This window comes from Leopardus geoffroyi, chromosome B1, assembly GCF_018350155.1.
Source record: "Leopardus geoffroyi isolate Oge1 chromosome B1, O.geoffroyi_Oge1_pat1.0, whole genome shotgun sequence".
NCBI classification, from domain to species: Eukaryota; Metazoa; Chordata; class Mammalia; order Carnivora; family Felidae; genus Leopardus; species Leopardus geoffroyi.
Genome location: NC_059327.1, coordinates 66,286,781 through 66,312,921, shown reverse-complemented (window position 1 = coordinate 66,312,921; position 26,141 = coordinate 66,286,781). Strand labels below are relative to the sequence as shown.

The 26,141-nt window shown below is 33.6% G+C and overlaps 1 protein-coding gene and 1 non-coding gene across 4 annotated transcripts in view; both read right to left on the bottom strand.

The window, feature by feature from the left end:
* The window catches only part of FSTL5 (follistatin like 5), a 766,041-nt gene that overhangs the window by 231,907 nt on the left and 507,993 nt on the right, over nt 1-26,141 (bottom strand). For all 3 annotated transcript variants that reach the window (XM_045464161.1, XM_045464179.1, XM_045464171.1), the window contains exon 7: nt 19,135-19,301. In XM_045464161.1, the coding sequence (XP_045320117.1) occupies nt 19,135-19,301 (167 nt within the window). The remainder of the gene's footprint in view (nt 1-19,134; nt 19,302-26,141) is intronic.
* Nucleotides 519-624, bottom strand: LOC123596574. Its single transcript, XR_006711747.1, has one exon. It is a non-coding gene; the product is annotated as a U6 spliceosomal RNA (small nuclear RNA).

The following is a 26,141-nucleotide window of genomic DNA, read 5'->3' as shown; positions in this document are numbered from 1 at the left end:
TTTTGGAGAGAGAGAGCATGAGCAGGGGAGAGAGGGGCAGAAAGGAAGAGAGAGGGAATCCCAAGCATGCTCCATGTTCAGTGCAGAGTCCCACACAGGGCTTGATCCCACAATTCCAGGACAATGACCTGAGCAGAAATCAAGAGTTGGTTGCTCAACCAACTGTACCACCCAGTCACCCCCCCCAAATAACTGATTTTTTTTTAATGTTTATTTATTTTTGAGAGAGAGAGACAGAGCGCCAGCAGGATGGAGGCAGAGAGAGAGAGGGAAACACAGAATCTGAAGTTCCAGGCTCTGAGCTGTTAGCACAGAGTTCAGTGTGGGACTGGAACTCACCAATCCAAACCATGAGATCATGACCTGAGCTGAGATGCTTAACCAACTGAACCACCCAGGTGTCCCAACTCATTTTTAATTCAAATATAATACACAAGGAACAATTAGATAGACATGGATAGAAACATTCCTGTACAGACAAAATGGTATGACTTTGAAGCCAACAAATCTGGCTTTTTTTTTTAATGAAATGCTTCATGTTTTTGCATGTCATCCTTGCACCAAGGCCATGCTAATTTTCTCTATATCATTCCAATTTGATATTATGTACTGCCAAGCAAGCACCAAATACGGCTTTTAATTCTGACTTTACTTCTAGCTCCCTTTGTATGATTTTGGTTAAATCAGTCTTCTTAGCTTCCATTTCTCATACTTAAATGGCGGGGGGGGGGGGGAGGGAATGCACCTTTCTTTATTGAATTTGAATATTATGATTGAAGGAGCCAATTTAATATAACACAGCACTGTGTCTGTCATGTTAAAGGCACTCAAAAAATGTTAATTCCTCCAATATGTTTTTATTGAACTGATTGGATTTGAAAATCTATAATCTCTATGTTTTAAGTTATGGAGAATATTTTAGTTTTGGTAAGTGGTAACAAAACAACAATAAATTGTATTTAAAATATCAATGAGCCCTGATGAGTCTAAAGGATTTCTTAAGGTAGAAATGTTACACTCTAATCAGAAGTATGACCACCATGATAAAAACTGCTTAAAGGAAACACACGGATGGCAGCTCCATTTTTAAAATTATGCCTAAAGAAAAATTACTACATAAAACATAATTTCAAAGTATAATCATTTTACTTCCTCAGATTAACCAAAGATGAATGACGGCCATATTACTTTTAATGTGCAAAGAGATGCCAAAAAGGACATTTAAAATCACTTTCATCCATTAAGAGTAACATTAAATCCCAATGAAATTTAAGTTTTAATTTTATAATGGATCTCAATCTGAAACTTTCATTTCTAATTAGTAATTTATTCCTTTGAACTTCCTATCAGGTTGGCTGTGCCAATCTCAAGCCCTCGATTACAATTTGTCACTTACTCATTTCTGATGTCAAGATTCAGACTACTAATGGACAGCCATGTTATTCTGCTACCTGGATGTACCAAAAAAAAGTCACTGATCTCAAGGACCAATAAAACTCTATATTTTATTGACTGCTTAGCATACTCCACTCAATAGTATTTATTGAGAACTTCCTATGAAGATATTATTTTGGTTATTATATGGTTACAAAATATGAATTAAGCACTGCCAGAATTAAGCATTACCAGTGAGCAAAGACCTTGGAATTTAGTGAGGGAGCTAAGGCAACGTGTATATAGATATGTGTTAGACAAAGCAGAAAGACATTATATCAATAAATCATTAGTAAAATCTAGGTTTGTGTTATATATGGAGATTAGTGATGTTTAGGGTACATCCAGGCAGCAGAACCCAATGGCTGTCTAACATAAATCTCACACAAGGAATTCTTCCTCCATCATTTTTTTTTCCTTCATCATTTTTTATGTGGCCTATGGGACTACCACATATATCTCTACCTCCAACTCTGTTTTCTATGCTAAGTTGCAGCAAACATTTCCAAACATATATTTTATTAGTAAGGAATGGTAAAATTCCAAGAGATTATAGGAAAATCAATAAAGTCAACTTACTAAAAATGTTTTTAATAAGGACATTGATCTTGAATAGAATAAAATGGGATTTTTTTTTCAAGCTATATGGGTACAAGTTTGGGTTGAATCGGTTTATGCCAAAATTATTGAGTCAGGCTTCTGCTCAAAAAATCTATGTGTGATCTTTCAGGCCTGACCACAGGCAGTTACAAAAGTTTTGCTTGGCAGATATTGTAAGGGGGAGCTGCCTTTCCTACACCAGACTCGGAGCACAGCCAATGCATGGACGTTTCTGGAGAAAGTTACAGTCAGGAACTCAGGACCTCTTGGCCAGCCATGCTCTTATCTGTATTACCAGCCTAAGCGCCTCCATTCACTACCCCCATCAGGAACCGATGTCAGAGACACCTGTGACAGACACCTCTGCTGAGATTTCTTTATGGGGAAAGGGATGGGGGAGGGACATGACACTTTTTTCTGCTTGGACTCTGTATTTAGTACTTTGCCACTCCTAGCCCTTACCTTTCCTCCTCTTCCTCCACCCAGGTCCATAAAACTACAGGATCCTTTTGTTCAGTTTCTCTTGGGAGTAATATAATTACTTCCATTTTGGTTAGCGATCCACCATATCTGTGCTGATGCATCTGACCCTTGACTGGTGCCATTTGACGGAGAAAAATGAAACAGTGGGAGATTTGGCCATCCTCTATTTAGCCTGTTGCTTATAATTTTGCACTAAGTGACTAAAGGGTTTCATTTTGGCGTGTAGTGTCAACGAGCTACTGTGACACCTGGCCACTCAGCAATCTCCAGCTCAACTTGGCCCTTGAAGTTGTCTACCTTCTTTGAGCCCTTCTTAGCTGTAAAACTGAGATGCTGATGCCTTTGTATCATAAGAGATGACATAAGTAGATTTCTTAAGATAAAACAGACATTCAATAACAGCAATCTCAAAACCATAACTATAACTGGAAACTTGAAGGATCTCCAAAACAGTAAATAACAGCGATTGACCATATGAATCATGTTACACTTTGGTTAAGTTTTTATAAATACGAACATTAGATCTTGCATCTTCAAAATACACATATTTTCAACAGGATGTCATTAGATGACTTCAAAGTCAACATATTTATGTAAAACATATTCTAATTCCAACAAGAAACTAACTCACTTTTTACCAATAGTACTGGGTACTATGTGGTACTAATAGTACTGCGCAATAGTCACCAGGACCCAAGTTTTTGAGTCCTATTTTGTTCCTGCTTTTCCCCAGGACAGTGCTTCATGTGCACGTATGAAGGAGACAGAACCTCACTTGCTATCTATACCTGTTACCTTAACAGGAATCTGACACAAAAAGTCATCCTGCCTATCCCCAACATTTCTGTAACATATTTGTTCAATTACAAACAAATAAGCAATACTTGAGCAAATGAATTCTTCACAGGCCAAGTTAATAATTATCAGATGCACCCAGACGTTTTTCAGTATCAATTTAAAGGCAAGAAAATTTCATTCCCTACTGTTGTCTTACATACTAAGAGCAAGTATGGCAGTGGAGTTGGTTGATTCTATGTCTTCTGAATATTATTTGTCCATTTCTGCCTCCATGAAATGTCCTTATAATTAACATTTATGCATATTACTTAGAATTTTCTGTTCCTTCAATCTCACAGTTTGTGAGTTCGGGCCCCACATCGGGCTCTGTGCTGACAGCTCAGAGCCTGGAGCCTGCTTCCGATTCTGTGTCTTCCTCTCTCTCCACCTCTCCCCCGCTCATGCTCTATGTCTCTCTCTCAAAAATAAATAAACATTAAAAAAACGAATTTTCTGTTCCTTCTAATTCTTCAAAACCAAAGTCTGAATTTCCCCATCAATTTTTTAGTCCACTAATTCATATTCCTTTCTTCTATCAATAATGCATGTGACCCACAACACTAATTTGGTCCTTGGTGCTGTGATATTTTATTCATTTAACAACACAATTATTATTCAAAATGCCATATAGCCTTCTTAGGCACACATAATTGCCACGATGTTTTGACTAGACAACTTTAATAATAAAAAATTAGATATATATTAGGAAGTATAGTTTCAAATTTAAATTGCTGCCTGAATAAACTTGGTAATTAAAGCAAGCTGTATGAGATTTCAGCATATTATATAAGTGGGGTCTTTCTTAGGCATTTCCTTTAAGTCTTGATTTATTCTTGATTTATTGTATCCTAACTTCTCTCATTTAAAGTTACCTCCAATTTAGAAATATATTGAAGTTTTATTTGACTCATATAAGATTTATTTTAACATGTGACAAGGTCAACTCCAACTTCAATGAAAACAACACTCTTCAACTGATCGCCATTCCACTGCACAGAAGTAACATTTTATTTTTAGAGGAAAATAGATTCAAAGAAACATGGTTGCCATGGTATAATTAGAGATAGGTGTGCACTGTTTCAAAGTCTTCAAAATTAGTATCATTTAAGGCTAATAAGATTTTTTTTTCAAAGTAAATTACATGACCAAATATATATTTCTGTTAATGTAATTGTATTCTTTTGATATTCCTCACAAGATAGTAATTTTTATATTCTACTCTAGGAATTTGTGTCAAGGAAAACATATTCTATGTAATATTAAGAGTCTGAAATAGAACATTTTCTGGATAATTATTTTTGTGTTTTTCAGTTAGAAGGTGAATATTATGTTTTATTATGAAGTATTCATTGGTGTTATATATGCTTCACTAATTTACTTAAAAATTGATTTTTCACTTCTTTGATTATTAAAATATTCAGATATAATAGGATAAAATCTTATTAGTAAATGAACAAGGGAATTTAAGTCAGGACAAAAGGAATGGAGTAAATGTTCTTGTGAGGGAAGGAGAACTAAATCTTATTAAATTTTACTATTTATCTTGCGTTACTTTAAAGATGTATGTTTCATTTAATATAATTTTTTCACAAATCTACAAGGCAAGTTGCTGGAATGTCTTTTATTTTCTTTACAAATAAGAAGGTTGTGATTTAGAGAGATTTCACTCCTTGCCAACCTTCAATTACCACGGCACTTTCACAGCAAACACTTCAGTGTTTCACGGATGCATATCTCTCTTGAGCCACAGATTATGTTAAAAGTCTCTGAATGTCTCAGTACAGTAGAAGCAATTAAGTTCTTTCCACCCACCCCACCAAAAAAAAAAAAAAAAAAAAAAGCTGATTCTAACACCGAATGTTATCACTAAATTGTATAAATAATAGCTCCCTCTTTTTATTCAGTTAAATTGCTGGAAGTAAAAAGCACATTTTACCAAAATATCCTGCTGGAGTGTGTAAGAACTGTTGATGCAGGCAGCTTAAAACACTGTTAGTGTAGCTTTAAAAGTGTTAAAACAGGGGTGTCTGGGTGGCTCAGTTGGTTAAGCATCTGACTTCAGTTCAGGTCATTTATTATCTCCTTCAGTTCAGGTCATAAGCTCATGGTTCATGAGTTCAAGCCCTACGTTGGTCTCTGTGCTAACAGCTCTGAGTCTGGAGGCTGCTTCAGATTCTGTGTCACCCTCTCTGTCCCTTCCCCACTCACTCTCTCTCTCTCTCAAAGATGAATAAACATTAAAAAAATAAAAGAGTTAAAACACAATTCTAGTAAAAATATAAAATGAACAGGAAACAAAGTTTTATTTATCTCATTAATGAGGAAACCAACAGGACAGTAGAGCTAGTTTAAAGTCCATTTGAGGAGCAGAGATTTGTATAATTTGGGAAAGTCATGCTGAGGTAAGTTTGTTAAGTTAAACACAAAAGTGATTAATAAACAATTATTTTGGAGTTATTTTTTCTATAGAACAAAAATCAATTGCGTCTCTTTTGGACAACATATATACAACTTAACAACACGCGTATTCAGAGTCTTTGTCCCAATAAGTAGTTAATGGACAAATGTACATCCCTAGAGAATTAAATAATCTTCAGGTGAGAATGTTAGCCCATACTTCAATATGGTATTGAGAAATATGGTATTGTTAAATATCTTTGTAACATCACTGCTACATTGTTTCCAGCAATTGACTCTAAAGCATCAGGCAGAAGATGACCCTCTAGTTGGTTACCTTAACCCAGAATATGAACCAATGTCACAACATATCATTGTGATCATGTTTATTTCAGTTTCTCTCTAAAAGTTAAATTGTCCTTGTTCACCTCATACACTGAAGATTGTCTTTATTTCTGAAGCCAATTTTTGCCATAAATTAAGTACCTCTTATCTAGAATAATAGATGATATAATATGGCCCCTATTATTAATCATACATATTTTTTGGCTTTGTAAAAATTCATTGATAAGTTGTCAAAGAAGCTCATTGAGCCTAAGTCATTAGACTTAAATATGCCATAGTGGAATAGAAATGAATAAAATAAGGGAGGATTTGATATCTGCCTTTGGGACAACAGCTAGTTAATTATTTTAGACAAAAGTTGTAAAATCACAATGCATTTTCCTCCATTGAAAGAAGGTTTTGTGAATCACAATGTCAGTATAAATATGTTTGAACATTGATTATATAAATTTAAGAGTTTGTTAGAGTTCTCTGTCATAAATATAATTCATTTTCAGGAGGAAAAACAGTAATTTACAAGTAATTGCCAATTAACATGCTTCACTAATATAACTGATTTCACACACCTCTGCATCAACTTCTTGAGTGAGCAAAAAAATTTTAAGAAATGATGTTCTTTATTAGTAGTGTTTTTATGTCCTTGCCTTATTTTAATAGTGTATACTGTTAGGAAGAAAATATATGATAAATCCCCAACCTCTGACAAAACCCTGCTAATTGAACAGAAATAGCAAATCCTTTAAGGAACAACAACATTGGATTTTACAACTTCTTTTCTTTTTGGTTAATCATTTCTCATAGTCTTCTTAAATTTCTTTATCTAAAACACTGAGTACTCACAAGTATACTATTGGTAGCTTCTATGAAAACTGTTTCAAGACAGAGATATCTATGATACTATTTCTTTATTTTATTTTTTTATTTTATTTTTAAAATGTTTTTAATGTTTATTTATTTTTGAAAGAGAGACAGAGACAGAGTGTGAGTGGGGGAGGGGCAGAGAGAGAGGGAGACACAGAACCTGAAGCAGGCTCCAGGCTCTGAGCTGTCAGCACAGAGCCCAAAGCAGGGCTGGAACTCACAAACCATGCGATGATGACCTGAGCCGAAGTCTGATGTTTAACTTACTGAGCCACCAAGGCGCCCCCTATTTCTTTATTTTATATTAAACTATAAATTTTGCTTCTTGTACAAAAGGAGAAAGATTAAGAAAATAAGAATCTACAATTACTGTTAAAGTGATTGGTTGTCTTTCTGTATTAAAAAGTCTGCACCTATTATGCCTTTAATTAGATAAGAAGATTTTGATTTTGAACCCTATGATTGTTGGTGGCTGTGAAGCAATTATACCATAGAATTTCTCTTCGGTTCTTTTAAAATAAATTGTGTAGTAGATGTAGCTCTTAAATCTGGTCATTATTTAAAAGGTTAGGAAGAAGTTAACTATAATTAGAGAGCAATGGAAAGTCTACTGTGAAATGAATGGTATATATTTTAGGAGGTCTGTAAGATCAGTTGGCATAGGTTATATATCCTTTAAATTGTGCTTGCTGTTCTCCTTTGCTATGAAACTAAAAAGTTGTTTAAAAGTTTATAGATGTATTATTTGTTTAAATTATAGTTCTATCCACAAATATGGACCAAGGTGACTGGACAAAGATAAACTATTAAGAGAACCAAGATTATTATCAAAACGATGCACTTAAATATCAACTTAGAGGTGCCTGGGTATCTCAGTCTGTTAAGCGTCTGATTCTTGATTTTGGCTCAGATCATGATCTCACGGTTCCTGGTTTTGAGCCCTGCATCGGGCTCTGGGCTAACAGAGCAGAGCCTGCTTGGGATTCTCTGTTTCCCTCTCTCTCTCTATCCCTCCCCTCTTCTCACTCTCTCTCAAAATAAATAAGCATTTAAAAAATCAACTTGGGGGGGGGGGTTGGGTGGCACAGTTGTTTAAGTGGCGGACTTTTGGTCTCAGCATAGGTCATGGTGTCACAGTTCAGGAGTTTAAGCCCTGGGTCGGGCTCTGCTCTGGAGGCATGGAGCCTGCTTAGGATTCTATCTCTCCCTCTCTCTGCCCCTTCCCAACTCTCCGTCTCTCTCTCTCAAAATAAGTAAAAAATAAACTTAAAACAACTTAAACATCATTTTGTGTACAGGTATAGATAATGTTGGTTTCTCTTGTGTTGTGAAATAAATAAGTTAGTATACTGTTTTAGAATGATAAATGTCAATGCTTGGTAAATATTAAGTATCCATCCAATGTTATTATTGTGTTATATGTTGTAAATGTAAATTTATACCTTGATAATCAAGTGCAAAAACCTAATTTTCTGTAATATATTCAAACCTTTTATCAATATATTCATATACTGAAGCCCTTTATTAATCTATTGTCCTTGCTTGTTTATACACAAGGGACTTGCAATGCATTAAATATACTATGCTATCTCAAGCCTGATATATACTCTTTCCCAGTATACCTATCTGCCACTCCTTCATCTAGCTCTCGTCTAAATTGCAAGACTAGTGTATTCTTAGAAGTCTTCTGAGACTCTGTAACTTAAATTTGGCTTCCCTTTTCTATTCCTTATATATTTGCACATAAATATACAAATGTACATATACAGATGGTCTCCAACTTATGATTTTTCAACTTTGCCAGGTGTGGAAGTAATACACATTCAGTAGACCCGGTACTTTGATCTTGATGTTGATATTTTCCTGGGCTAGCCCTGTATAGTACTAACACTCCTGGTGAAGCTGAGCAACAGCGGTGAGCCACAGCTTGCAGCCAACCACGCAATCACCAGGGTAAACAACTCGTACACTGGGGTAAACAAAATTGTCCGTACCCATTACAATCATTTTGTTTTTCACTTTCAGTGCCATATTGAGTAAATTACATGGGACGTTCAACACTTCATTATCAAATAGGCTTTATGTTAGGTGAGTTTGCCTAACTGAAGACAAATATGAGCATTCTGGGAACCTTTAAAGGAGGATGGGCTAAGCTATGGTGTTCAGTAGGTTAGGTGTATTAAATACATCTTCCACTAAAGATATTTTCAACTTAAAACGGGTTTATTGGGGTGTAGTCCCATGGTAAGTTGAGGAAGATCTGTATTTAGGAAACTTTCATACTGCATTATCAAATATAATGCAGTTGTGTTCTTTCTTTGATTCCTTCAATCTGTGAGATTTTGAAGCCTGGAATGCTGTCTCTTTTAGGTGTGTTCTCAGAATTTAACTGAGTATCTAGAAAAGTGAAGCAGTTAAATCAATATGTGTTGAATACATAAAGATTAAGCAATGACCAAATATGTGTTGCCCCTCATCTTTTTCTTGCCCCCCTTATTGCATATGATAAAATATTAAATTGAAACTGTAGTAAAAAATCAATATGCTTAATTAGAAATGTTATTAAAGAAATGGAATCCAGAAATTGTTGAGCTATGCTAGGCTTAAATGATTGATTGTAAATAAACATCAGTTGATTGATAATCCTGCAAGTAGCTAGAGTAAGTAAATAAAATCTCTAACAAGATTTGAATATAAAAAGTGTACAAATAAATTCAATAATGCATAATTGTCAATATCAGAAATATCACTATGCCATTTGTTATTTGTACATTTAAATTTGATTATCTCCTATGTGTCAGTATAGTGCTAACTATTACATTATAACACAAAGTTAAATATGCCAAGGTCCTTGAACTCAGCGTTTCTAGTCTGGAGAAAAAAGGCAAGAATATTAACAGTTTTATTATGATGCAACAAGTATGGTAGTTACTGGAAAAAGAACTTTTAAAAAAGTCAAATTTAGGCATAAGAAGCATTTGTCTATTTGTAAAGAATACATTAGATGAAAATGACAAGGGATGGTTTTCCAGAGAGACAAGGATGTGTTTGAGAATGGTAATAATAACACAACCTAATAGTTAGAAAGCAGCTAGTGTTCTGGAGGGGCTTTAGGAAAGAATGGAATTGTATGAATAGTAGGAAGAATTAATAAACAGGCTTTCCAGAATAAGCTAAATAATTTGAATCTTTTTTTTTTTTTCATGAAAACTAGAAACACCATTAAAGGTTTTAAAGAGCTATACATTTTATGAGAATCTGTCTGCCTGTGATATGAAGTGCATGTTTCAACTGGGGCGGGGGGGTTCATCTCAGTAGGAAAGGGTCAAATTTGAAGGTGAGAACTGATAGGACCTTAAACTAAGACAGCCATAGTGGAAATGAGATGACAGAAGAGATGTAGGGTAAATAAAAAAGATAAATTCACAAGGTTTGGTGATAGATTGGATTTGAGGGGAAAATTGAGAGAGAACTCTAACATGACTTGGTTTTCTGGCTACATTTGCACGGAGTGGGAAACACTGGAAATGTCGCAGTTTTTGAAATAAAGATATTGGTTTGGATTTCACACATTCAAATGAAAAAAAAAAAGAGAGAGAGAAATTTTAAATAGAAGTATAACTTAGAATGTGTCAACTTAAACATAGTAATTAAAGCCATGGGTTTAGACACATAATGAGGGGGGAAAATGAAAAAAAAAATCATCAATTTAAGAATCTATATAGATATTCAGCCAAAGTTCATATTGAAAAAAAAAAAAAAAGAATGTCATAGTAAACTCATGCTTCCAAATTAATATTTCTCATAAACCTATTTAAATAACATGATCTGTCATAACTTTGAAAATTGGACCTAAATTTTTAAAAATTAAAAAAAAATACATTACCAGGTACTCAACAAACTAGTATGTGACTATTTCATTCACGTATCCACACATGAATACTTTTGTTTTTATATGTTGCTATTTGTAAGAATAAGTTCAAAAAGAATATGGCCAATGACATTTAAAAATATTTTTAAATTACTGATTTTAATACTTTTCTAAGAGGTGAATTGAAATATGCAGTGTTCCGTTGTATCAGCAGAACAAAGCAAGTTAGGAACAATACTCATTTTAAAGCAGAACACTCTTAGGCAATGTTTATGATTACGTGCAATTTCACCAATTTAACAATTATTGGTGGAAAATGAATGCATGTTGCATATTTGATGTTTGTGGAAGAAATCCAACATCTTCAGCCTTGCCAATGCTCCCTGCTTTATTTGGCTTGGAAGATTTTGAATCATAAATATTCTCTAATTCCCCTTGGATTTTAAGAGCCACAGTGGCCTCAGGCTTATATTAAAAATAAATTAGTGATGAAAATTACATGGTGAAATATGTATTATATACCAAACGTTAAATGTCTACATTTTTAGTTAAGATGGAACAAGAAATGGATTGTTTATAGTCTAGAGAAGAAAAAAGTCAATACCGTTCTTTTTAATAACTAGTTTTGACATTATACTCTAATATGTTCCATATTGAAAGACAACACTGTAGGTTTCTAAAAAGTTAAAATTAAATCTTGCTAATTAAATTGTTTTTATCAGAGATCTATAATTTTGGTTATGTTACCAAAGAATAACATAAGGGATAAAAATGTCTGTCTTTATATATGAGAACTTTAAAATTCATAGATTTAAGGGAAAAAGTTATATCCTCACACTGCTTTAAGTATTAAACCTGAGAAACAAAGTCAGAATTCTCTGCTACTAAAATCACTTTCAGTCTCTGGGAACTAAGTTTTCCTTAGGGATTTTACTTCTAAATTTGAAGTTCAGCGTATATTCTGAAATAAGATATCATAATAAGGTATAGTATTCTATATTAAGCATTTAATGGCTTTAAAACTTCAAACATATTAAAATAAAATTAATAATAAAATAAAATTTTATTTTATTAAAGTTTTTAATTTGGATCAAATTTCATTATTATGCTTGGATACGTTATCTCCCAGTACTAGTTTGCCAACTATGTACTAGGAAGTGTAATATTTAGAGACAAAAAACAAAACAAAACAAAAAAACAAAACAAATCATCAAATGCAAACTGCCCACACCTGCAATTGGATTCTGATTGGAATTAAAGTGATTATTTCAATTGTCTGTGAGTGACTTATCTTTTTTCTTTTTTTTTTTTTCAACGTTTATTTATTTTTGGGGGGACAGAGAGAGACAGAGCATGAACGGGGGAGGGGCAGAGAGAGAGGGAGACACAGAATCGGAAACAGGCTCCAGGCTCTGAGCCATCAGCCCAGAGCCTGACGCGGGGCTCGAACTCCCGGACCGCGAGATCGTGACCTGGCTGAAATCGGACGCTTAACCGACTGCGCCACCCAGGCGCCCCATGACTTATCTTTTTTCAAGAGAAGGCTTTGCTTTAAATTTTTTTTAATGTTTATTTATTTTGGGGACGGAGAGAGACAGAGCATGAACGGGGGAGGGTCAGAGAGTGGGAGACACAGAATCTAAAGCAGGCTCCAGGCTCTGAACTGTCAGCACAGAGTCCTACACGGGGCTCGAACTCACAGACTGTGAGATCATGACCTGAGCTGAAGTCAGATGCTTCACTGACTGAGCCACCTAGGCACCCCGAGAATGCTTTGCTTTAAGTGGAAGTTAATGTACATGGTGAGAATCACTTCAAATAAGCTGCAGGGATAGACAGAGCGATCTTAAGAATTATCAGAAAAAAAAATCATCAGACTACATGCAAAATATATAAATAAAACTTAGTGGAATATATATATATTTTTTATTTTTTTAATGTTTATTTTTGAGAGACAGAGAGAGACAGAGCGTGAGCAGGAGAAGGGCAGAGAGAGAGGGAGAAATAGAACATGAAGCAGGCTCTAGGCCCTGAGCTGTCAGCACAGAGCCCAATGCAGGGCTCGAACTCATGAACCGCGAGATCATGACCTGAACTGAAGCCAGACACTTAACCAACTGAGCCACCCAGGTGCCCCAAACTTAGTGGAATATTTCCAGAGAGCCCTATAAAAACAAAATAAAAAAATCAAGGAAGTAAATTGATGACTGATGAAACTACCAACGGAACAAAATTGGTGTGCAGAGATGCTCAGATTGGAATTCAGATGGATAATCACATTTAATTAATGCAGAAAAACAAAACAAAACAAAAGTATAAAGAAAAAAGTAGAATATCTTACATCCTCTTAGATGGCCTCGGGTAGAGAAGTAGAGATTGCTCTCCTGTTCCTCCTTTGTAACAGAAGGCTGAGCAGTATGCCTAGCTAAACGATGGTATTTACCAGTCTCCCTAGTATAGTTATGCCAGTTATTGCACATCGGTGACCCATAAACAGTTGTGGGACTTCCAGGAATAAGTTCCTTCATGTTTTACCTGCTTTGTACTCTTGTGGACCTGGATTACAGAATGATGGAATATAGATTGGTGACTGGAGTTCCAACAGCCTTCTTGACCCCTGAGATGACCTTGAAGATAAGAGCCATGCTCTTGGAATGTCAGAAAAAGAAGATAGAAGATTGAGATCCAGATGCTTCATGGAGCAATCATGCCAGCTATGGACAATATATTTCTTGAAAGAATAAACTCCTGTGCATTTAATCCACTATTTTTTCTCACCTCTTCTCAGTGCCAGACACAATTACTAACAGGTTAGATAGATGAAAAAGAAACAAAAATCACAGAATGCATGTTAAGATGGGAAAACAGTACAGACTCCACAAAGTCAATGTATTAAATTCATATGAACTTTTGACAGTTCAAACTTTTAATCTCAGTGATATAAGCCACAGTATCATTTGTAAGAAAATGGTTTTCATGCAGTATTCAAGCCAACCTGACTTTATGTAAATAGAGTGCCTGACATAGCAAATAATATGCAGCACCTAATTAAAGTTGAATTTCAGACAGGCGAAAGATGATTCTTGTAAAAGTATATCCCATTGTACATTTGGTATATGCCTATAGTGAAAAAAATATGTATTGTATATCTGAAATTCAAATGTGTCTGTGAGTTCAGTATTTTGTCTAGTAAGTCTACTTTTAAAGTTGTTGAATGTTATAATGATATAAATTATATCAGGCTATTTTGAAATAATATTTTCATGGGGCTTTACATTTGTTATTAAGCATGATCAACAACACCATGTTGAATCACGCTACTGATAGTGATAAAATAAATAGCTCATATTTTATGTGCAAGTTGATATGTGTCACTGAATTTTATGACAATATCTCCTTGTATAGATGAAGAGACTGTACCTTAAATTGGTTCAGTCTATTCGTTGTGATTACATAGCTAATAAGTGGCAAAATTAGGGCTGGAATCTAAGAACCAGCTGGAGAGAAAAAAGGTGAACGGGAGACTCATACTCTGTACCTCATAGCTCCCCATCTGCATCCCTGGTCATGGCTCAGCAGACCAGCATTAGGACTCAAGTTCAATCACAATAATGTCAGAAGTGTAGTTTGTGTGCCAAGTACTACCCAAAACAAAATGATGTAAATAAACCAATGATCTATTGCAGAAATTTAGGTTGAGAACTGAGAGCACAGATACTAAGAAAAATATATAAATATATAATAGCTGAGTGCATTTTTAAAAACTTTTTAATGTTTTTATTTATTTTTGAGAGAGAGAGAGAGACAGAACATGAGTGGGGGAGGGGCAGAGAGAAAGGGGGACACAGAATCTGAAGCAGGCTTCAGGCTCCCAGCTTTCAGCACAGAGCCCCAGGTAGGATTTGAACTCTAGGGACCCTGAGATAATGACCTGAGCTGAAGTCAGACACTTAACCAATTAAGCCACCCAGGCACCCCCTGAGTGAATTTAATGGCATATCTTTAGAGCAGGGATTAATACAAGATTGCTAAAGAAAGTTTCGTCAGCCTGATTCCTAAAGCTGCACTGAATAGAAAAACAAAACAAAAACAAAACAAAACAAAACAAAAAAAACAACTTCCAGTTTTAGTGACTATAATTGGACCAAATTTGGTGGGGGCATTTCCTGTGAGTTTTCAAACTCTCTTATTGCTGTATGTGTCCTAGCATTGAATTCCTGTGGTTTTAGGCAGGTTGAGTGTTTCTGTGCTGTTGAAATATATATCAGGAGGAAGGGAAGAAAGAGGAGGAGGTTGGGAGGAGGAGGAGAAGAGAGAAAAGAAAGCCAAGAACCTAGTTTAACTGAACATTTACAGTATGATCCATACAGTGTTACCAGTTTTAAAATGCTTTATGCCATTAGCTGTTGTGCAAAAATGAGTTCATTCTACTGTTATCTTCAATTTACAGATAAGGAAGCTGGGCATAGGTGGGTTGAATAACGAGAGCACATCATTCCCAAGAGATTGAATATTAATTGGAATTCAGACAGTGTGAATCCCCAGCCTGTGTTGCAAACCACTGTCACTGCCTCCAGTAGTTCAGTGATGTTCTTTTATTTATTTGATACAAAACAGAAGACAGAAGACAAGCAAAATGAAAGTCTTCTAACATTAACAATATCAATCTGTCTCACACATAATAACTGAGGATATAAAATCTATTAGTAATGTATAGGGGCCAGAATTATTTGGGGTGCATTTTTCAAAGGGTAGCATAAAATGACAGACCATCTCACTTCCATGCAGTGGTTAAGCTCAAGAACTAGAGTCTATCAGGCCATATAAACATTCCAGCTGTACCATTTATCAGCTCAACAACCTTGGGTGAACAACTCTCTAGCATAAATCCCCACATAGGTAAATAGGGATAAGATTCCCTGCTTCATGTAGTTGTCTTTAGGACTAATAAGATAATAAAGTAGTGACATAATGAGGATTAATATGAATCTAGCCTACTAAAAAAAATAAAATTATATCTGCAGCTCATAGAAGGGAGATTAAAAGCAGTCTCACAGGATTTCTTCTGCACTTAAAAATGAGAGCAAGTGGAAATAAAACAAGAGGTAGTTATGCTTTAAAAATATGTCTATATTATTTTAATCTTTTGCAATCAGAAAGTATGTATGTATTGCCTAGGTAAGTATATATTAAATCCTACCTAATATATATTAAATAATGAGAAAGAATTTTGAAAACTATCACTGAGTCAGTGGTTATAATTTTAACCTTACATAATTTAATGGTAACTAAACCCACTTTTGTGAAAATAAATATGTACAAAGTAGGTATAAAACTGACTCATATCTGAAAGGTTTGAAGTTCTCTTTGCTTATAAACAATGAATGTATTTTACTATACTGAGGTCATTTTGGTCTTTCAACACATCCAAAATCTATATCTAATGATGAAATATACATTTCAAGAAGATATAATTATAGGGGCACCTGGGTAGCTCAGTCTGTTAAACGCCCGACTCTTGATTTTGGCTCAGGTCATGATCTCCTCAGTTTGTGAGTTCTAGCCCCTCATCAGGCTCTGCTCTGACAGTGCAGAACCTGCTTGGAATATTCTTTCTGTCTCTCTCTCAATCTGACCCTCCTCGGCTCTCTCTCTCTCAAAATAATTTAACTTAAAAAAAAAAAGAATATGTAATTTATAGATATTTCTTAACATAGTACACCCGAAAATTTAATTAAACAACATTCTTAGAGGCAAACAATAGAACCCATTCTAGCGAGTTTTAAGCAAGAAAGACATTTAATGAAGATAGTAGGAAGGTCATAGAATATCCAGAACTGAGTGTCATCCTTATGGAATGAGAAGCCATCCTTATGGAAAAATGCACAAGCCACATGTTGACACTGTCCAATGAAAACCCAATTACACCTAAACACTGACCAACTCCAGAACTTTTATCACTAATGTCCTGGCAAGTAGAATCTGCTGCCACAGCACTTATAAGGAAGAATGGACGGGAGAGTGAATTCTGTAAAGTACCTGTAATTCCCTGTTCTTGCTTATGAAATGAAGCCTTTAGCAGTCTTTTTGTTAGAGCTTTATTTACATATATACTCCCTAACTGCAAAAAAGGCTAATTAAATGACTTTGGTTTCTATCTTGGGGAAGAAAACAATCCAAGCATTGACAAAATATTTGAAGGGGTGTTCAAAAGATGTTGAGTAATCAGAAGACACATCATATGTCCACTCTCTGTGTGTATCTATCTATCTATCTATCTATCTATCTATCTATCTAATAAACTAGAATAGTTTAACTATTATATAATAAACACAATATAATAATATGTATAATATACTATAATATATGGTTTACTATGATAGTTTATTATATTTAATACAGTTATATATTTTAAAACTATATAGTTTATTAACTACAATAAACTATACACTATATACAGATGGATAGAAATAGATGATAGATAGATAGATAGATAGACAGATAGATTGTTTATTTACATGGTGTGGTCCATATTTTAGCAGACTTTAAGCAAGAATAAGTATAAAACAAAACACAATAAGTAATAGTTTATAACTGCTTTATTTCACACTTTAGTTCTACTGGTAAATGCATTAAATGAAAACTCCAGTAGTACATTGGGACATTAAATAAATATCCCTTTCAAAGATATCCCTACAGTTTTAATGCTGGCAGTTATGTGTATACTACAGATTATGAACATTTGTCCAACTTATTTAAATATGACTTGTAATGAAATTGAAACTTTCCAACTCTTGAAAATGTTTTTAAATTTCTTAAAATTTACCTGCTTTGTGAAATGTAACCAAAATAACTTTAATAAAAATGTATTTATTGATACCAGAATTTATCTAATGCTCACATATATTTTAGACATCTAACTTATCTATAATCATTTTTCTAGAGATTTCACATTTCTAGAACAGAGTCAAAAGTTAGGAAGTAAGTAAAATAATTTACAAGATATATGCACAAGAATGTGCCCATTTTTACAATTTTTCCACAGGGTATTACTCATAGCATACCCTTTCTTATTCTTGAAACAATTCAAATGAGCTTATTTTAAGGTGTTCAAACCACAGCACCATAGAATACAGGGGCCTCTGGAAATAACAGTGGAAAACATGATAGTAAGAATGAAGATAGAAAAATAAAAGATAAAATGTAGACATAACAACATAAAAAGCAAACCCAATGTGGCTTTATTTAAGGCGATATCTCTCAAAGACTGTTGAATGCTCCAGAGATTATAGCTGTTCTAATGCACAGTGTTCATGATACCTTAAGAATTAAATATTATTCTCCATGTACTCTCCAAAGAAATTTCACAGATGTAAGCAAAGTTAGAAAAAATATTAAATTTAAAAATTAAAATTAGAAAGCTTATTTTTTGAATAATTTGAGGACATTAAACAAGAGTATTAGTAAGATGTAACATATAGAAGTGACTCTCTTAGATCTGTGTTTTAGGGTTTCTTTATGAAGCAATAAAGAATGAGTGGATAGGTGATGGCTTTCCCGAGCAATAATAAAAAATAACTAAAATTTATGTGCAAAGAGATCATAAAATCCCCAAATCACTAAGACAAAAGATTGCCCTACATCATTTCCATGGGCATCCCATAATGCACAATTTTTACTTCTTTTCATCATCTAGGATGATGTATACATTTTAATCCCCACTTGGAACGCTTAGCATGGAAGAAACAGATGAATACCCTGAAGTTTGTTCTATTTCTGTTTCATTTTCAGAGCAGTAACCTTTCAAATTGAGTTTAGATTCTGAATTTCTAGGAGAGAACTGAGTGGAAAAATATATTCCAATTTCATTCTAGAAAAAATAAACCATTTGTTGCTTGATTGATATTTATTATTTCTAATACATTATGAAGAATTTGAAGCAAAAACCGCCTTTCCCCAATTTAACACCTCACAAGCTAAAGGTGGTTGCTTAACCATAATAGCAAATACATAAAGATTAATTGTTAATAATTGTAGAAATTCTGACAGGCAGACATTATTGGTTTAAGTTGATATGATCCCACCAACACAGTGCTACATTACCTGCTTACCACACCTACACAAGTGATTTGGATAATTTCATGTGATCTATAGTGCACATCCTAGTCAGTAGTGTGGATATGACAATGTTCCAATTCTCTTCTACACTACACCCAATATTCATTAAGCTACTCAGACTTCACAAGGCTTAGAGTATATCACATGAAATACACAAATTATAAAGGAACACCTATGTATGTACTCACATTGATGTCTTCCAAATCTAAATTATTTAGAATAATATTGTTCCTTTTCCAGATGATGGGGGGTCTCAGTGCCCCCTGAATGGCACAGCTCAGAACAGCACTTTGTCCCACGGTTGCTGCTGTAATGCTTAGTTTCTGATCTTCAGGCAGACTCAACTGGATAACCTCTGTAAAGATAAAGTGTCAGTAATGTTGATGAGCCTGTAGTTTTATAAGGTTAATTACTATAAAGTTTCTGAATACTAGTAATTAAGGCTTTTAGTTTGAATAAAATTGAAAAAAGCTTGTGATGAAATGAAAAAAAAAGAGTAAATTGTTTCCAATAAAAGGTCAGAATGACATTTCAATTTAATTGATTGACAAGCATCCTCATGAGGCAAAGAACTATTAAACATGAAATGAATATCAGAAGTAGAGTTATAATAAGCCTGGCAGATTGCACCCAAAAGAGAGATAAATTATTTAACTGCCAAATCGACATGTAGTGTGTCATCGGTGTTGAAATAAAAATGATGTTGTTTATTCACTGATAGATTTATATTGTAGGTGCGGTGAGATCATTGCTGGCTGGCTTCAGAGAACACTAGCATAGCTGAATGGGTAAAATGCATCATTATGCTGGGAAACGTAAATTGACTCTAAAGGAGTAAGATTTATTTGGGAAGTTGAAGGAGGAAAAACTGAAGTTCACCAACCACACAGTAATTAAGTGAAATTCTGCCAGCTGCCTTTATCAGTCAGACAATGTTGGTATAGTACACTTGCTTCCTGATCCTTAAATTTTAAAGTTAAATATAATAATTTTAACTACCCAACACATTTCTTCTAATAATTTTGCCGAACCAATAAATATAATTTGTAACTTGGATCTGGCTTTCCCTTTCTACTTTCAGACAATATTTACCAATTATGGGAATTAACAACTCTGTCATTGTCGATTATCATGAGAAATGACTGGATAAGCCTACCAGTTTTCTTCCACATGAAAGTTGCCCTTTAGTTTTCTCAGCTGACATTCACAGGCACTGTCTTTTCTATGCTACGACTGAGTCTTGCATTTTGACTTTGCTCAGTTTTAGCCAGGTTAGAAATATCACAAACCACAATTCTGAACTGAAATTTCCATGGGGGTAGTGTGGGGAGGAACAATGATTATCTTTTGTTCCTTTGTTGCAATTGATGATATTTTTCATGGGGGCATTGGGTAGAGAAAGTGATGGATTTTAATTTGCGATAAATATGATCAGGTGCTATCTTTGCTGTTTCCTCCACAAGCCGCTTTCCTTTCCTTTCACCATTCTACCTTCTTTTTTTCTCTTTCTGAATCATGTGTCCTCTTGAGAAGGAAGAAAAATGCCTATCAAATAGTTTATAGAATGTAACTATTTGATAAACAGTTACTTTATTTTTTGGTGCAATCACAAAAAGCAGTGTCAAAAATGGCATGCATTTTTGTAACATAAGACCAGGATTAAACAATTCCTCACATGCACATGCTAAGTATGAATGTTAAATGATCTCTATTGTCATGAACCACTGTCTGCCACACCATTACCTTATGAAAATAAATGAAATAAACTGACCCTTACATTGTTATATAAAATCTAGTTTCTAAATTTAAAGGCCTTAATTACTTAAGTCAGAAGTGTTTTGTGTTGTCAAAGAAGGGGGTAGGCATGCTTTTGAAACTGAAAAACCCTATGATACTCAGCCCAAGATTATTCTTTTTGTCATTACATCCAGAAATGATAGAAATAGGTAACAAGCATGTTGCTCAGTCATTTGTATTGGCAGCCTAATGTTGCCTAATGACATTCATCTGTATTCACATTTTATTTCAGAGTTTCCTGAGTAATAAGAACATAGGCAATATGTTTAAGCTTCTCTTTAATACTAATTCTGTTATTATTTATTTATTTATTTATTTATCTATATTTTATATGTTTGACCAATTAAGCATAGAAAACATCTGAAATTTTCAAACACAGTGTTCCTCAGGTTTTTTAAAATATGATAAACTTATAGAAAAAGAGAGAATTATAAGAGTAAAAACATCATGAGAGTATCATAAGGATTATTTATAGTTTTAAATAACATTTCTGAATTCCAGCTTCTGGTTTCTCATAAAATCATCCAAGAGACAATGGGGACATCTGGTTCTAAAATCCATATGTTAGCGTTGGCTATTCTGACCAATGCCAATAGCCAATAGCATTGGCTATTCTGACATTTAGCAATATAATTGCTACTAAGTCACTTTGGAATCTCTTCACTAACCTCCATCATTTGGTATTAGATCCCGGGGCATTGAAATCAGTTGTGCTTTTGGTAGTTATGCATTAATAATGCTAATTAGATAATATGAACATGTTAGAGTAAATGAAAGATAGGGCATAACAATGTGGGACATCTTTCTAAAAATGTAATTTTTTTGAGAGGATGCATAATGAGAAACAAGAATTACTATTCACCCAGGGTATATTAACAAGCACAGTAAAAAATTTTCTTTAATTTGGAGATTACATTTTAAAATGACTTTAAAACTATCTCAGTGATATGTATTATTAAATAATGATATGTATTTTGAAAACTGTTTAGAATTTTTCCTGTTTTCATGTTTCATATTACATGTTACATATACATTTCATGTTACATATACATTTCTCCTTTTTCTAGTATATCACATAGAACTACATACACCAAGCCAATTATGTTCACTTGCTACTTCTCAAAATCAAGTGGTTCTTTGCTTAAATATGTATAGCAGCGAAATTTGTTTTACCTACAAAACTGTCATACTTATTTTACTAGTCTTTCTGATAGCTATTAACAAGCAAAGATTTAATCTCACAAAGTCACTGACATTAAACGTTTTCATTCTTACATTCTAAATTTCATTAAACCTGCTTTAATGGTAAAGAACATACATATAAAGCATATTGGATTTATGTTTTATAAAGAAATGGTGACTATGTCTAGATTAACGACCCAAAACAATAACTATGAATCAATCTGTAAGCCGATTTAACATTTATTTTAAGAGCTATTAGTACAGGTTGGTTGTCTCTGAGTGTTTGTGGATATTTAGTGTTCAAAGTTGTTAGTTCCAAAATTAGTTCCAAGGAAAAAATATTGAAAATTTAATTCCTTATTAATTAGGATTAATCTACATTTTCATAGATATACATTAAATGAAAGCATATTTCATTCTATAGCATTCTATCCACAAACAGCTTATGCTAGTTATGTGAAGACAATTACTTTGTAGAAAATAAGATCTACCATTTTTGTACCCACCTCCATCCTTTCAGCTCCAATAATAGCACACATATAAAAGTCTTTGAGTAAAATCACATACAGGCTAGGTTTAACAGATGGTACTAGATTTTTTGAAACACTTCAGCACGTTTTTTGACCTATAAGCCTTGTCTCCTAGCGGAGGACCTCTCAAGTATTCAAGGGAAGAAATCAGAGATCCAGCTGTGGCGTTTCCTGTAATCTCATCTTATGAAGACTATTAATGCCATTTCTAGATCAGCTTTTCTTTTGATTACTTGGGAAAAGGAAGAGGCAAGTACAAGAGTGTCTCCCTTTGGAACCCTTTCTGCACTTTCTCATTTTCACAACTTGACTTAACAGGAATATTAAGAGCTCGCTTACAAAGGAATGACAAATTATCTATACTAGCAGAACCTAAAACCAAAGAGAGACAAGTACAGTTGAGTACAACTTCAACCACAGTAGGTAAGTATTTTTAAAGCATTTATTCCAATAGAACCTAGGTGATAGAAATAGTAATAGGAACATGTGTAAATATAGTATGTGTTCTGAAAATAGTACCAAAAAAGGAATAAAATACTATGAATATTTGTGAAACACCAATTAAAAAGAAGATTTTAGTAACTGACTTAAAAATTGATTTAAAAATCAATTATTTTAAAGTCATTAGAAAAATATAATTTATCATAAACAGGATTCTGTTCCTTCCAAGTTCCTTAGTGCATACTTATGTTGAATATTTTAATACCAGTTCTATAGTCTTATTGCCTTAATTATGCATATAATTATTATTATAGGCATGAAAAATGGAAAAAGTTTTATCAGCAACATTTTCAAATTGCATGTGTTTTTCCCTTCTCTACCTCATTAAAAGTAATTACTAATTAAAAACAGAAAAAATAAAATACTTAAGTAAGAAATGCATCACACCAAAAAAGACACTTAGAAATCCTAAGTGGTGTAATTAATTATTCTCATAATAAAACCACACTTACTCAATGACACACTCCTTAACTAACTAGAAAATTCTGATGGCATCTTTTGTCAAGAAATAGGTAATTTCAAAATAAATGTTAATTCTTACCTAATTTAGACATGTCAAGATATACACTAATTTACTGTGATAAAATGTCTGGAATTTTTTAATACTAATTGCTTATCTGTAAACTATTGTATGTTTATATCAGAATATGCATTGCAAAAATAAAACAAAATAAATTTAATAAGAGATCTAGAAATTTTCCTTTGGTAGCAATGGATTAGATAATTTGGACTAACTCTTCTACTAAAGAAGTAACATAACAAACAACAACAACAACAACAACAACAACAACAACAACAAAAACAACCCAGGAATAAATACAAATACAAATTTTAAAATACTATATGAGAGACATATTCTTTCTCATTCCTTCTTATTTTTATTTCATGAAAGAGATAACAGGACAGTGAGGAATTGCTCAATCTATGCCTTGAAGAGAACTGTAACTTTGAGAGATAAGATTGCACCTTGAGTCACAAATCCCTTTAGGAAATTTTCCATCTTGAGAACATGACTGAGGCTTAAAGCCATTTGGTGGCTTTTGTTCCTCCAGCCATATAGGATACGTGCAATAATGGACTAGATGCTGTTTGTACTTGAACTTGAAGATGTCTTACACTGCAAGTGAATAGTATGGACTACAGCTCACTTTTATCTAGGTGTCTCATAAAATATAAAATCTTCCCCTGTATAGTAAAATAATATCATCCTACTCATCTGATCATTATTATAAGCAATTCTGAAAATAAAATTCCCAATAAACAATTAAGGATAATATGGCATTCACAGAGAGAAGACAACATGATGAGAATAAGCAGAAATACCATACAGTAGTAACAAACTCACCAGAATTATAAAATGTATTGTTTATGAAAATATAATCAGGTTAGGAAATTTGACAAAGACCTTAGACATGCAATCAATAAACATTATAAATTCATGGAAGAGACAAGTAGAAATTATATAAGTAGAAAATGTAATAAGTGAAATTAAGAATTAAATTGTTGTACATAAGAACAGATTAGACACAGCAGAAAAGAGAATTAGTAAACTAGGGAAGAGATTAAAAGAAACACTACAGAATGAAAAGCAAAAAAGATAAAGAGTTGAAAATATGGGCGAGGGTAACAAGAATAGGTTTGTGTGGAACCTCAAAAGGAGAAAACAGAGAAAATAAAACAAAAGTAATACGTATTTAAAGAAATAGTACCTGAGGATTTTCCATTGAAAGATACCAATCAACAGATTGAAGATCATCAAATGTGAAGCAAAGAAAACAAAAAACTAGAATAATCTACACCTAGACACTTAGTAGTAAAATTAAAGAAAAATCAAAGAGAAAGAATATTCTTAAAATTATGCAAATAAAAAAATAAAAGATTGCCTTACAGTAAGTAAACTAGAAAAGTAACTGATATCATTAACAAAAACAGGAACAAGAAGCTAGTGAATGATATCGTGTAGATGATAAAACAAAATAAAATCAATCTCAATATTTAATACATATAAATAAAAAATAAACAAATACATTTTTAAACTTTTTTTTAATGTTTTTATTTTTGAGACAGAGAGAGACAGAGCATGAGCAGGGGAGGGGCAGAGAGAGAGGGAGACACAGAATATGAAGCAGGCTCCAGGCTCTGAGCTGTCAGCGCAGTGCCCATCGTGGGGCTTTAACTCATGGATTGTGAGATCATGACCTGAGCTGAAGTCGGATGCTTAACGGACTGAGCCACCCAGGCGCCCCAATAAATGCATTTTTAAAAACAATAAGAACATTGATCTCTAGTAAACTTGTCTTAAAGTAAATTCTGCAGGAGATTCTTCTGGCGAAGGAAAATGTTCCTAGATGGAAGCTCAAAGCTGTGTGAAGGAAAGCAGAGCAAAGAAAGTGTTTAAATGTAACTATTAAAGTTTAACATTATACCTTGACACTTCAAGAATGCCTGATAACATAAAAGAGTATCTTCATAACCCTGGGGTAGAGAAAGATTTTTTAAGGCATAGAAAAAAACAAAAACAAAAAACCAAAATGAAAACAAATAAAAACAACAGCAACATCAAACTCACCACAAGGGAAATGATTTACAAGTTTAACCACATGATAATTTACATGACCTATTCCTCAAAATGTACTTTTAAGAGACCAAAAATGTAAGCCACCAAGCAGGAAAAAATACTTGTCATCCACAAAACAAGCTCACACGTAGAATGAATAAAGATCACCTAAAAATCAGTAAGTAAATGACAAAGTCCAAAGAACCACCAAACAAAGACTTGAACAAATAATCTATGAATTAATTAATCCATATGGCTAAGGAAAATCTAAAAAGTATTTAACAATATGTGTAATAAGGGAGAAGCAGGTTTAAGCCAAAACTTTCACACTGGCATAAATTACAAAGTCTCGTGATAGCAAGTGCCAGGAAGAATATGAAGCAACATAAATTCCTATATTCCTTGAGGGAGAATTCACATATATAGTTTCTTTCCCATTGGTAAATAAAGTCTCTTCTACACAAACTTGCCCTGCCAGTTCATGTTTCCAAAGACAAAGTTATCCTTGTGCCTTGTGGAAGCCGAAAATGACACAGAGAAGGCAGAGTGTTTGCATGTTATATATATATATATATATATATATATATATATATATATATATATATATAAATTAATAGAGGTAGCAATG